At 30.7% G+C, this 13,824-nt stretch overlaps 1 protein-coding gene across 2 annotated transcripts; it reads left to right on the top strand.

Annotated features, from left to right (window-relative positions):
- The first annotated feature begins 1,873 nt into the window (after window positions 1–1,873).
- On the top strand, window positions 1,874–7,585 carry LOC131630625 (hydroxyproline O-galactosyltransferase GALT3). Of its 2 annotated transcripts, none has more exons than XM_058901401.1 (8): window positions 1,874–2,017; window positions 4,325–5,147; window positions 5,539–5,774; window positions 5,869–6,147; window positions 6,305–6,433; window positions 6,532–6,708; window positions 6,798–6,905; window positions 7,118–7,585. In XM_058901401.1, the coding sequence occupies exons 1-8, from the start codon at window positions 1,994–1,996 to the stop codon at window positions 7,322–7,324; spliced, it is 1,983 nt and encodes a 660-aa protein (XP_058757384.1). In that variant the 5' UTR covers window positions 1,874–1,993; the 3' UTR covers window positions 7,325–7,585. The 2 variants fall into 2 exon arrangements, with proteins under 2 accessions (XP_058757384.1, XP_058757378.1); XM_058901395.1 differs by having other exon boundaries at window positions 1,914–2,017; window positions 4,230–5,147.
- Window positions 7,586–13,824: the final 6,239 nt, after the last annotated feature.

Consider the following 13,824-nt stretch of genomic DNA (forward strand, 5'->3'; position numbering starts at 1 on the left):
AGGTCGAGGTATCACTGTTAAATGTGATAGTCAAAGTACAATACACCTGTTGAAGAATTCAGCCTATCATGAGGGAACTAAGCACATTGATGTGAGGCTGCATTTCGTCAGAGGAGTAATCGAGCGTGGAGAAGTCCAAGTGCTGAAGTTTTCGACTGAAGACAATGCTGCTGATATGATCACCAAGACATTGCCGAGTTGCAAGTTTTTCCACTATATGCAGTTGATAAAGCTGCATGAAGAAAGCTAGTTTGTTCCCTTAATGTTGTAGAGTTGGATCCAAGGTGGAGATTTGTGAGATATTGGATCGAACTCTAGTATGGTCGAAGGGTAGCTTCTTGGTTCGACAGGATTAAGCATGAAGTCGAAGGTTGTTCACATGCTTGTGTCGAAGATGCTAGGGTCGTTAGCATGTTAAATTAGGTTTTAGTGCTTAAACCCTAATTTGTTAAGTTAGCTTGTTTATTAAGTTGGCTTGTGTAATGGACCTTGTGGAAAAAGCCCATTAGTTAGTATGTTAGGTTTTATTATAAATAGCATACTAGTCTCTCATCATTGCTAAGCTGCAAATCCTAATTTAGGGTGAGAGAGGTTATTTGTTATTCTTGTAAACTCGTAATCTTGTTTTAAGATAAAGTAAAAGAATAACAGTTATAACCAAGAACTGTGTTCTTCTTTTCTTCCCTAATTCCCTATTATATTTTGTTCTTGACATCGTTTTTCACAACAAGTATAGTCTCATCTGAGGGACTCAACATAGTCTCGTCAGAGGGGCTCAACATAGTCTCGTCAGAGGGGCTCAACATAGTCTCGTCAAAATTATACACAATTATAAATTGTGTACTATCGTAATGATTTAACAAATAGAAGCAAACATCCTCAAATATTATCATAAAAATTCATGTCTTAAAAAATAAAATTCACACAATCATGAATTTCAAATACATGTTTCATAATAGCATTTCTACAAAAAAAAAATATCGAAGTTTAGTGGACAAATCTCAATAAACGTAACACGAAGACCTGCTCTGATACTACTTGTTGGCTTGTTGAAAATTAAATCAATAACAATTAATCACATATACATGTTCTACATATTATGTTATATACTTTAGTGTGGAATATAATAAATAATACGAACATGTATATAATTACAGGATCTACAACATGTTAGTATATGAGAGAATAGATTGCAGGAATACTTAGATCTATTGAGAAAGTTTCTATTGGCGGTAATCATAAAAGTTAGAAGACAAACAACGAACACCTGATGGCTTACATGGTTCTTCCTCAACCAATACTCCTATTGCCTTGAATATTTTTCAGATGGAGAAAAGAGTTATATTGCATGTCTTGGGGACTATAGTCTATATATAGGGTGATGACCAATTATGGTACTTATTATTGTAAAATAGGTCATCGTGACATCCACTCATATTTAAACTTATATTCAATTAATTAATTACTAAATAGAAATTTTATTAGCCTTTTAAATTTATTTAATCACTTATTCAAACTCTTAATTTTAATAAATAACTAATATAATTAATATATATATATATATATATATATATATATATTCACATAATAATTATTAAAATATAATATTCAAATAAGATTTAATTTTTAAAATATTTCAACAAGTTATAACAACAATAAATATAAAATAAAAAGTGAAACATAAATTACTCCTTAAAAATTGTGTGAAATTTAATTAAATTATTTATATAATATACAATTAAATAAATTATTTTTTTATCCGTAAAATAACTTTGTTGAATTACAGGCGGTTAAAAAATCAAAATAAAATGATAAATAAATGTTTTTCATAGTAAGATTAAAAAAAAAAAAAATTCTACACCGAACATTTTCAATTTTAAGTAGAATACTTTAATTTTATTTTTGATTTACCAATACATTGCAATGGAAGTGCTATGGATGAAAATGGTGACTAGTGTCAGTGTTTCACATTTCAGTTTCTTGGAACGTTTCAATGGTGATGATGGAGATTGAGTGTGTAAGTTCAAATCTTGTTTTCTTTCTTTGGTTTTCTGAACTGCTTTCAAATTCATATATGCAGATCTCGCGCTTTTCTTTACTCAAAATTTGAATTAGGTTTTAGTGATTCTGTCCCAAAACAGTGAGCAGAAAATTAAGCTATTAACTTAGGAACTTGTGAAATAGTGCTAGATTTTGCTTGCATTTAAGTGTTTAACTTCGTGTTACTTTGAATTGAAACTTCGTTGTTGGTCAAAGCATGTCAATTAAGATTCAATGTGTTGCTCTAATGATTTTCTTTTTGTAGTTGGATATTTTTACTTATTTTTCTTTCTCAAGTGTACACTTAGAGTGTTTGAATTAGAATAGGTTTTGTTTGGATTGAATTATTTGAGTTTATCTGTTATCGTAAGCACTTCTTATAGAAACAACTTATGACATGTCCACAAGCTGTTCTCGGTAAGTTGTTTTCAGCTTATTCTTCTTCTGTATAACTTATGAAAAAACCTTATAATAGATTATATGAAAACAACTTAACTTTATTTTATCTTTTGTTATTGAAATAGCTTATACACAAACATTTGTATTGTTAAGTGTCTCACATCAAATAATATATGACCTGTGCTTATAAGTGGGGACAATCCTCACCCTACAAACCAGTTTTGTAAGATTGAGTTAGGTCCAACCACATTTCTTAACCTGTATAATAGATGTTTATGATATATAAGTGCTTAATTAAGTTATTTATCAAAAAGAATCTAGGTGACTCTTGTTAGAATAATAATGCAAGTGTGAGTAAGTAGGGAAATAGTCTCACATTGGATAGAAATGTGGTGACTTGAACAGTTATAATTGGAAGAACCCACTCACCTGTCACCTTAAAATTTTAGGTGGATAAGTAGTGTGTCTCTCACAAAGGTGCCTAGTCCTACACGATGTATCAATGCTCCCTAGTGAAAAACTCTCCTAACAAATGATATCAGAGTCTTTGGTTCGAGAAATGTCCAAGGTGTCAACGGCGGTACAAGTGTGAGGTGAGCGGAAGAATCCACTCACCTATCTTCCACTCACCTATCACCTTAAAGTTTTAGGTGTGGATAAGTGGTGTGTCTCTCACAAAAGTGCTTAATCCTACACTATGTATCAATGCTCCCTAGTGAAAAATTCCCCGAACAACTTTCATGTTCATCATATAATAATGCCTTATTATGGTATTGTGAGTCACTGGTGTGAGGTTTGAAAATCCTAGACATGACTCTTTCCTCCATTATATGTTGCAACTTGCTAAAAAGCATAAAATGAGGGCTAATGCTAGTTCACCATGCAACAGCAGATCATGTGAAATTAGCCTGGCCAATTAGCTATTTAGCTTTCATTCTTTCATTCTATCTTTACCCAACAGGTGGTGTTTGTGACTCTTTATGAAGCATTGACAGAAACACATATATTAGAGACAATACTGGCACAAAGATAATGGTAATAGTTTAAGAAAATAGAAGAGATTGAATGTAATCATATATCCGTGTCGAACACTAGACATGCCTTCAATCTGAAGTGTCGGTGCCATGGTTGTCAATCACACACTATAGATTGTGAGATCGTACGATAGCACGCGTCATCGTCCCTCAACTGTGCTGGAGCAGTGCAAAGATCAGAGGGGATAGGGCGGCACACAGAGGAAGATTGTGAGATCAATGCTCTTTTCTCGAGCCGTTTGTGAAGGTTTTTGACCCTGTCAACCGATTCTTCCTCCATTTTGTCAGTGCCTGGTTTCTGGGTTGAGCCTGCACCTGGGTTCCTTGGAACAGCTGCTGACATTAAAAGAAACTTATTATTTTTTCTTTCATAACATTTTATTTTTTATTTATTTATTTATTTATTTATTTATTTCTGTCTAGCTTTCTTTTTAGTTGTATAGAATTAATTAAATATTAATTGTTAATGTGATTTAAAAAATTCAGACACATAATAATTAATAATAATATCAATAACAATAACAAGTACTGACTGATAATAACATACAGGGAATATATTATGCTATCTTATCTCAATTAATAAGTTATAATTTGTTTAAGTATATTAGAACAAAAAATTATTTGTTTACTGATTAAGTAATCATGGTGTTTTAATATTTTTTCCCACCTATTTATTATGTTCTATGCATATATGTGAATTTGGTAGGATCTTATGATCCTAAAATTTACGAATTTTCTATTCTCAAACGATCTTAGGTGGGATCACGAGTTTGACAACCATGGCCAGTGCTACATAGATGACCCATTTCATTAATTTTGTTATGAAAGTTAAGCAATTTCTCTATCTGCAGAAGCACCTATATTTATGTCAAGGCTTAATGAAAATGAAGAAGTGGTATGGAGGCCTGTTGATCATGGCTTTGTGTGTGATGCTGTTTCTACTGTACAGTCTCAATGGAATTCCGCCACAAAAACAGTCAACAAAACAGTCGGCATACAGTTTTTTCAATAACAATTCACCACCAAACGATTCTATTAAAGGAAGCAGCAATGTTGAAGCTGCCTCTTTCAATGCGGAACTGAAAAGGATAGCAAAACCAACAAAAAGGCCACATTTGGTACATGTCGCGGGGCTTGATGATCTGTATGATACAAAAAATTTATCCGAAGGAGAGATGAATGTTGTACTTGCTTGGACACATTTACGCTCCTTGCTATCGAGGTCAGATGCTTTGCCGGAAATGGCTCAAGGAGTCAAAGAGGCTTCTGTAGCATGGAAAGAATTGCTGGCCACCGTTGAAAATGACAAAGCGTCTAAGATTAGTAAGATAGACAGCCCAGAAAATCAAAACTGTCCATTCTCTGTGACCACACTTGGCAAGACAGTAGAAGATAGTGGAATCACTCTGAATCTTCCTTGTGGTTTGATCATAGACTCTTCTATTACATTAATTGGCATCCCTAATGAACAAAACAGTAGCTTTCAGATTGACCTAACTGGACAAGAACTAGAAGAGGAGCCACATCCTCCAATTATCTTGCATTATAATGTGAGTCTTCCAGGCGAAAACATGACAGAGGAGCCGTATATTGTTCAAAATACATGGACCAATGATTTCGGGTGGGGAAAAGAGGAAAGGTGTCCTGCTCGTGGTTCCGCTAACATCCACAATGGTACATTTAGCATGATTCATGATCTCATATATTCATGAGTTTTTCATTGTTATAAGTGATGATCAATGGACCTTTTTAAGTGTTAATTAAACTAGTCTGCATGCAAATATGATGGACAAAAACCAACTAAAAATATGTTAATTTTTATGTTGGGGATGTAAATTTATTGATTTAGAATTATAACCCTGCTCAGATTATGTCTTGTTTTAATACATTTTTTGTTCCATAATATGCTGCCAAGTTTTAAGGTTCATATCGTTATAATAATTAATCACAGTAGTCTCTTTCATATTTCATTTGTGTTATTATGCTTTCTTTTTTATTCTTGAGTGCAGTTTTTTTATGAGGGATGCTTTTAGTGAATTCTAAATTGTCTAACTCTATGATGTAGTTGATGAGCTTGTTCCATGCAATGTACAAGCAGTCAGAAATAACTACGAAGAGAACGTAAATGTCGGTCAACCTACTAGTGATATACCTTCTAATATTTCCTCAGAAAGTGCACATAGAACTGGTAATTTCCCTTTTTCTGAGGGTAATCCTTTCACTGCCACATTGTGGGTTGGTTCAGAGGGATTTCATATGACTGTGAATGGAAGGCATGAAACATCTTTTGCATATAGGGAGGTATGATATAGGAAGAGAAATACTGCTAAAAACAAAATAAAACAATTAATCGGTTGGCCATTCCAACTTCGTGCTTTTTTTTGTGTGTATGCAGAAGCTTGAACCATGGTTAGTCAGCACCATAAAAGTCGCAGGAAGTTTAAGTCTCTTCTCGGTTCTTGCTAAAGGTTTACCCGTTACTGAAGGTAATGATTTAGCTGTTGATGTTGAGAACCTGAAGGCTCCTTCTATTCTTAGAAAAAGGCATTTTTTGTTGATCGGAGTATTCTCTACCGGAAATAACTTTGAGCGTCGAATGGCTCTGAGGAGGTCTTGGATGCAATATGAGGCTGTACGTTCTGGTGAAGTTGTTGTCAGATTTTTCATTGGACTTGTAAGTGATGCAATTCAGACTTGTTGAAGTAAATTTGTAAATTAATATAATTCTTATTCCACCAAATGTTGTAGTGTGGACTCAACCATGCATTCAACATTATTTTCCTCTCTTGTTAAAAACGGTTCTGTGACATTTTTACTTCATCTGAATGCAGCATAAGAACAATAGAGTTAATTTGGAGTTATGGAGAGAAGCTCAAGCATATGGAGATATCCAATTAATGCCTTTTGTGGATTATTACAGTTTGATATCTTTAAAGACAATCGCTATTTGTATTGTGGGGGTAAGTTGAATAAGATTATCGGCAAAGAAGATGTTGTAATTGTTGTTGTTTATTTGCTATGACTTAACAAGTCTTTATTTTCAACATAAAAATTGCAGACAAAAATCATCCCTTCTAAATATATCATGAAAACAGACGATGATGCTTTCGTAAGGGTTGACGAAATGCTTTCCAGCCTTAGAGGGAAGTCGCCTGACGGCCTCTTGTACGGTCTGATATCTTCTAAATCATCTCCTGATAGGGATAAGGACAGCAAGTGGTACATCAGTGACAACGTATTATATCATTAACCTCTATAAATTAAATTAGCATTCTCCCATAAATTTTCATTTTTCTATTAATCATTATCATATTGTTGTTTTAGGAATGGCCATATGATACATACCCACCATGGGCACATGGTCCTGGCTATGTTATCTCTCGCGACATAGCAAAATTTGTCGTCTTTGGCCACCAGGAAAGAAAACTCCAGGTAAGAAGAATTCCTCCCTTCCCACCACGAAGCATTTTGTTATAATCTTCCGGATATTTCAAGCAGTATTGTCAAACAGCTTATAGTCGCCGTAGCGGCACTATAGCATAGCAGATTTTTCGATGAATTTGCTATGAAAGATGTGACACTTCCTAGTTTTGCTATATATCTTTGTACCTTCTTTTAACTGCTCAATTTTTTTTTATTCGTAGTTCTTTAAATTAGAAGATGTTGCCATGGGAATATGGATTGAACAATTTCGGAATAGTGGTAAAGAAGTGCATTATGAGAATGATGAGAGGTTTTACAATGCTGGATGTGATTCAAATTATATACTTGCACATTATCAAAGCCCAAGGATGGTGCTATGCCTTTGGGAGAAACTGCAGAAAGAACACAAGCCAGAATGTTGTGAGTAGATATCAAAATTTTTGAGCTATCATTAATAACTCTATTGATTTTGGGGTTTGAGGAATATTTAAATGTTTAAGTTATATATGTTTGTCATCACTAATCTTGTTTTTTGTATCCTAATGTTCATAGATTTATTCATTCATTCAAACCATTTTCGGTAAAAAGAATTAGTTTCACTTAAATTTAGGACCTCGTCCTTGTGTGAATTTGTGATCGTGACATTATCGTTTTGTCTACGGATTAACAATATGATAAAATTGTAACACTGATTTTGTTGTTTAGATTTAATTGTATTTTTAGTCTCTTGATTTTTGAAATTGTGCAATTTTTACCATTTTATATATATTTTTCTCTTTAATTTACACTGATGTACGTGTAACCTAACTTTCATACTAGTGTGTGATTTCTCTTTCAATTTAAAAATTAAAAACACCATATAGTGTAAAACCTTAATTAGGAAATTATGTACACGCTTTTTAGCATTTTCTAGCTTAAATTTTAAACAAAATACACATATGCTGTGAAATTTGGATGGGATGTCAATAAATGATGACTCTCAATATAAAATTTGGAGGGAACTAGGAGGTAGATTTTCAAATTGTAAAGGAAAAAAAAAAAGATATTACATCTATTGAAAAAATTTTAAGGATCTAAATCGCCCAATCACCATACTTTTGAAAATACAATTAAATCTATTTCTTTAAAATTTATAAATTATAAGCTCTTTAAAAAAAGACTTGTTTAGTAACATCATTTTATTTTGGGGTGTTAGCGAGTCGGTTTGGTTCGGTTTTGAGATAATTTGATAATCAAATCAGTTAAAATTAAATGTATTGGTTTGAATTTGATTTGCAAATATTTGCGATAAAACCCAAATCAAATCGAACCAGAAAACAACAAGTTAGTTTGGATTGGATTGATCGGATAGATAAAAAAATGCAAAAATATTTTTAAAAAGTAACTTAGAAATTAATTTTTCATAATAATATAAAAAATATAGTATTAATAATGTTTAATTGTAAATATTAGAGTAATAATTTTTTCTTAATAGGTTTAAAATTATCTAACAAGAAAAATATTCAACTTAAAGACTTTTGAATCTATAATTAGTCATTTGAATTAATATAATAATGGATGTGTTTCATAGATCTATGTTCAGTTACCACATTGCACTGACAAATTTTTAATAACAAATTAGAATTGCATAACTTGTCCACATACGACATTTTATTTTTTTTATCAAAGTTGAATGTTTGGTAATAATTTTTATAATAATTAATTATAATCGATTTGGATTGGGCTTGCGGGTAGAAAATTGAAAACCCAATGTCTGAACCAATTATCATTGGATTTTATTGTTTTGATTCGGTTCTTGTCCGAATTGAAAAAATGTTCAACTCAAACACTATAGTTTAGTTTAGATTATGATTTGGTTCGAATTTACCTGAACTAATGAACACCACTAATTTTGTTATAAATTTATAATTTATTTTTATTAATTTATATTTTTATTATAAGTTAATTCAAATATCTTTTGGCAAGTTTATCAATTTTACTTTATTTTAGAAAGAGTTAAATATTATTCGAACATGTTTTTTTATGTCATCCAAAATTTTAGTTCCGCTAATTTCTTATCTTTTAATAAAATAGATAAATTAATTTGTTATAGTTATTGAATATCTTATAAGCTATATAAGTAAAATAATTATAAATTAAAGGCAAAGAATATCAAATAATTATGTTATTTTATATTTGTCAACATAAACTGTTAATTTCTTCGATAGGGATGAGAATGTATAAAGTTTGAGTAGGGATTAGGGTATTATAATTAGGGGTGGCAAACAGGCATGTCTGTTCCGTTTAAGCCCGCCCCGCAAAAGCCCGAAAAAATGGGACGGAACGGGCATATTTGAGAGTGCAGATCTAAAATCTTACTCCGCCTCGCAAAAAAGTAAGGGCGGGAAAGGTTCGCGGGCATTGAACTTTTTAGGCCCAAAAATAATAAAATTGTATGAAAAAACTCATGCCGGCAAAAGCCCACAAAAAACAAGGCAGGACGGGGCGGACACATTAAAGAGAGCAGACCTAAAACCTTGTCCCGCCCCACAAAAAAGTGGTGGCAAAAAATTTCATACTTGTTGTGGGTATCTTTTCCGGGTGCCTATTGGATATGGGTACAATTGTATCCATATTTACCAAACATTTCAATTAGTTGATCAATTATGAATTATCAGCTATAAGTAATAAACTATCAGTCATCGTCCACCAATCATAAGCTATAAGCAGGGCTGTCTTTAAGGACGTGCAGGACGGGCTACCGTATAGGGCCTCAAATTTGTCAGGGTTAAACTATAGCTAAGTAGAGCCTCATATAATTTTTTTTCAAGTTAAATTGTGATTAAATAGGGAATTGTGATTAAATAGGGCCTATATTTATTTTTTTCACGGTTAAGCTATAGCTTGTTGGACTTGAGACTTCAGACACCATAGGGGGTAATTTGTATGGTTTGGAAAAACATAATTTTGAAAACTTTTTCATATTAAAAACAAAGTTTGAAAAAATTAGGAGTGGAAAGTAAATTGTAGAATTTAAAGAGTTTAAGGAAAGAAGAAAAACACCAAGAATTATAGAGGTTCAGTCAAATCAAAGGGACCTACTCCTCCCCCAAGAATTTATCTTAAGAGTTTACATTAATACTTGAAAGCTTTTAATAGGAAAGATTCACGAACCCCCTTATACAAGGAAATGATGATTGATCTTCAACCAAATAGTACAAGACGATAGATGTGGGCACTTGCCTCTTTTCTTCAATATATTGTTGAGAGTGAAGCGGTCGATCTTCCTTCCTAATAGTGGATTGAAGCGATTAGTCTTTTTACCACGAACACAGACCTTGGATCGATTAGTCTTCAAGACCTTGGATCGATTAGTCTTTTTAATGTGTTTAAATATTATTAAAAAATTAAACATTATATCATAATTATAGCTTTTGGGACATTTTTAATAGAAACGTTCAAATAAATATTCATCTAAACTAAAATCAATTTGACTTAATTGTAATTTTGGTCCCTTAATTATTCATTTTTTTGGGTTTTGATCCCCCTATTTTAAAATTTAGAATTTTAGTCCCTTGTTTTAGTTTTTTTAAGATTTTGATCCCCTACAAATCCAAAAGCAATTTTTAATGAAATAAAACTAAGATTAATGACATGTTCAATATAAATCTTAAATAAACATAATTGTATTGATATGATAATTTCTGGTTTTGACAAGTGGAAAACTCACCTTACAATAAATGACACATTGGTCATTTTACATCGATTAAAAAATATAATAAATTAAAGATAGAAAATAATTCTTAACTTTTTTACTAAAGTATCGCTTATCTATTATTGGTGGGATTAAAATTATCCTAATTGCAATGTTAAATAGATTGAATTGAGAATGATGAAAGTAATACTAATTACAAGATAGAATTGAAAAACATGATTAATATTATATTAGAAATTAAAAATAATCATTTACTTTAGAATAATTTTATTTTATAATATAAGTATTGTTGTATATTACTATATACTACTATATAGAAGTAAGTACTTTATTATCGCAATCAAGAATACTTTTTTGGTAATAAATTATAAATAATTTTTATATTTTAGATTTATTAAATAATTAATATATTTAATTTATATATAGATTAATTATATTAATTATTTAATAAATTTAAAAACTAAAATTTAGTTATAATTTATTAGGGAATATCATGTTTAGATCATGATGGTTGGTTCATATTATTATGAGTTGAACAAATTAAAAATATGGAATCTTAATAAGACAACAAATCTTTGGTAATAACCCAAATAATTGGCTCCTGCTCATGGTTGGTTCATATTATTATGAGTTGAACAAATTAATTCCTTAAACAAGCAGATCCACATGTTTAGGTGACTCACGATGTGGCCTAAATGTGATTAGAGATAATGCAAATGATTAAAAACTACTATAAAAATAAAAACATGGTAATCTATGGGTTTGGTTTTGGCTTTAATCATTTGAATGGAAATCGTAGTGTAATCAGCTTAACAGTTGACAATTAAAATTAGTGGCCATAATCAAATAACAAAACCAGTTGAAAGGTCCAATTAACAACTGCCTTATACGTAAACTTATCATGACTATGCGTGCCACTAACGTAAAGGTTTCTAATAATAAAATAATACAGTATGATAACAATAAGATTAAATTCCAAGTTATGGTAACACTTACGTGGATGGTTTACATTCCCTCTTTTTCAATCATAAGAAAACAAAAAAAAAACTAATAAAATTATACTACTAAGTACTCCCTCCGTCCCAAAATATAAGAGAAAAAAATGCATTTTTCTTGTCCCAAAATATAAGAGAAGAAATCATCTTTCATTTTTTTCAAGGTAAAATTAAATACAAATTGCATTTAATTTACATTCTCTCTCATCATTTCTATAACCAACAACCAATTAGAATTTTTTTTACATTTTCCAAAACACTTTATTTCAAGAAAACCATAAATTAAATGATTATGTTTTTACTTTTCTTAATAAACGTGATTTTGTTTTTCTCTCTTATAATTTGGGACGGAGGGAGTATAATTTACTTCATAACTCTAATAGTAAAAAAAAAAAAATTTAAAAATTATTGAATAATTGATATATCTTATATCTACATTAATACAAAATATATTATTTTACATCTAAGACATGCAAATATTTTATATTAAATTAAAAAAATTATACTTTTTCATTATTTAACCATTAAATTATTTTTGAATTGATGATGCAAATTTAATTAAATAGATTAAACTACAAAACTAGTACATTGTTAAAATTTTAAAGATGCTTGTGAAAATCACATATAGATAGGAAAACAACAAGGATGTGATCAAGTGCTAGTTTAACACGTAACCAAGCTAAAAGATAGTATAAGGTTTTTCTTTGCGGGAAAAAGTGATGTAATTCATATCATTAGAAAATATAGAATCAACAATATAAAGAATATAACCAAAAACATTGCGACAAGGCATAAAATAGTCACCTTTATTAGATTATCAACAACATATTTGCTTATGACTCAATGATTGCAACTTTAAAGTTTGATTTGGATTAAAATATCCAAACTTTACCTTGAGCTTGAAGTGTTAAACACTTCTCCTTTCAAATATAAGCAATAAATTATGAGTTTAACTTTTTGATGCAAAAAGTTAAGAGTATAATGATATAAAAATATATAAGTAAATGTCAAGTGCTTATATGATATAATTAGGGGAGCAATCGAACTGGTTTGAACCGATTTTTAGTACCAAAAAAAAGTTTGAACCGGTGATATTATCATGATTTGATTTGATTTGATTCAGTTTTTAAAAAAGGAACCATACAAAACTAACCGGTTTGGTTCGGTTCGATTTAATTTTGTTCGGTTGATCAGTTTATAATACTTTTTTCAAACATTATATTTATCATTGTTTTCTTCACTATCGTATTTCTTTGTGTATTTTATGTTTTTTTTTAAATAATTCATTTCATGTAATTTTTTTCATGCTTTATTTTTCAAACAAATTACAAGTTGTTCTTAATTCATATGAAACAGTGATATGATTTCCGTTGCATCATGAAACAAGTTCATTATCAAATATAAAAGTTTGACACTTTGCATCAGAAGGTTGGAAAGGAAATTGAAAGCTTAACAAATAAAACACAATAATAACAAAAAAAAATTCAATACACATAAATTAATATGTTTCACACCTCAAACATATATCAAAACTATTTTGTAACAAGACTAGAATGACTTATGTTGAAGAAAGAAGAAACCAAAAAATGTAAAATAAAATAAAAATTAACGAAGAGAACTTGAACACTACAAAACGACCGTAACATATCAGAACGAAGGTAGAGAGACCAATAGTGGCGGCGGGCGGCGAGAGCAGTAGTTTGGTGAAAGCAAGTTTTTGTGACTTATGGTTTCTACTTTCTATGTTTTGTAGTTTGGTTTTAGATGCGTGTTTTGATGAAATGAAGGAAATGTAAACAAAGATGAAAATTGGTTGGACCGATACAAAATTTGGGCTTAATGATTGGTGGAATAACATATTTAAAGCGTAATTATAGCCATTTGTTCGATTCATTGGTTTGGCGGTTTCTAAAAACTGAAATCGAGAACCTAACCAAATCACGTCAATTTTCATTGGTTCCGTTCGGTTTTGGAATCAATGCTAAAATAATTTAATTTTTTCGATTTGATTTCGTTTGGATTGTCGGTTTAATTGTTTTTTTATTCGCTTACACCCCTAAATATAATATCATTTCTAAAATATATTTTCAAATATATTTTTTGCAAAATACCTTTTTCCGCCCCTTAACGTTACCTCAGAGTCCATTTTGGTCCCTTAAATTTTAAAATGTTCAAATCAATCCCTTAACTATTAAAATGGTGGCACATTTGTCCTTCTGTTTATTTCCGTTAGTGAGGT

The sequence above is a fragment of the Vicia villosa genome, linkage group LG1 (assembly GCF_029867415.1).
Source record: "Vicia villosa cultivar HV-30 ecotype Madison, WI linkage group LG1, Vvil1.0, whole genome shotgun sequence".
Taxonomy (NCBI): domain Eukaryota; kingdom Viridiplantae; phylum Streptophyta; class Magnoliopsida; order Fabales; family Fabaceae; genus Vicia; species Vicia villosa.

Excerpts from the sequence above, each read along its gene's own strand:
- LOC131630625 (XM_058901395.1), top strand. The coding sequence starts at position 4,271 with ATGACCCATTTCATTAATTTTGTTATGAAAGTTAAGCAATTTCTCTAT. Across the intron at positions 5,148-5,538 it reads TTCCGCTAACATCCACAATG|TTGATGAGCTTGTTCCATGC; the intron begins GTACATTTAGCA and ends TCTATGATGTAG. Across the intron at positions 6,434-6,531 it reads TCGCTATTTGTATTGTGGGG|ACAAAAATCATCCCTTCTAA; the intron begins GTAAGTTGAATA and ends TAAAAATTGCAG.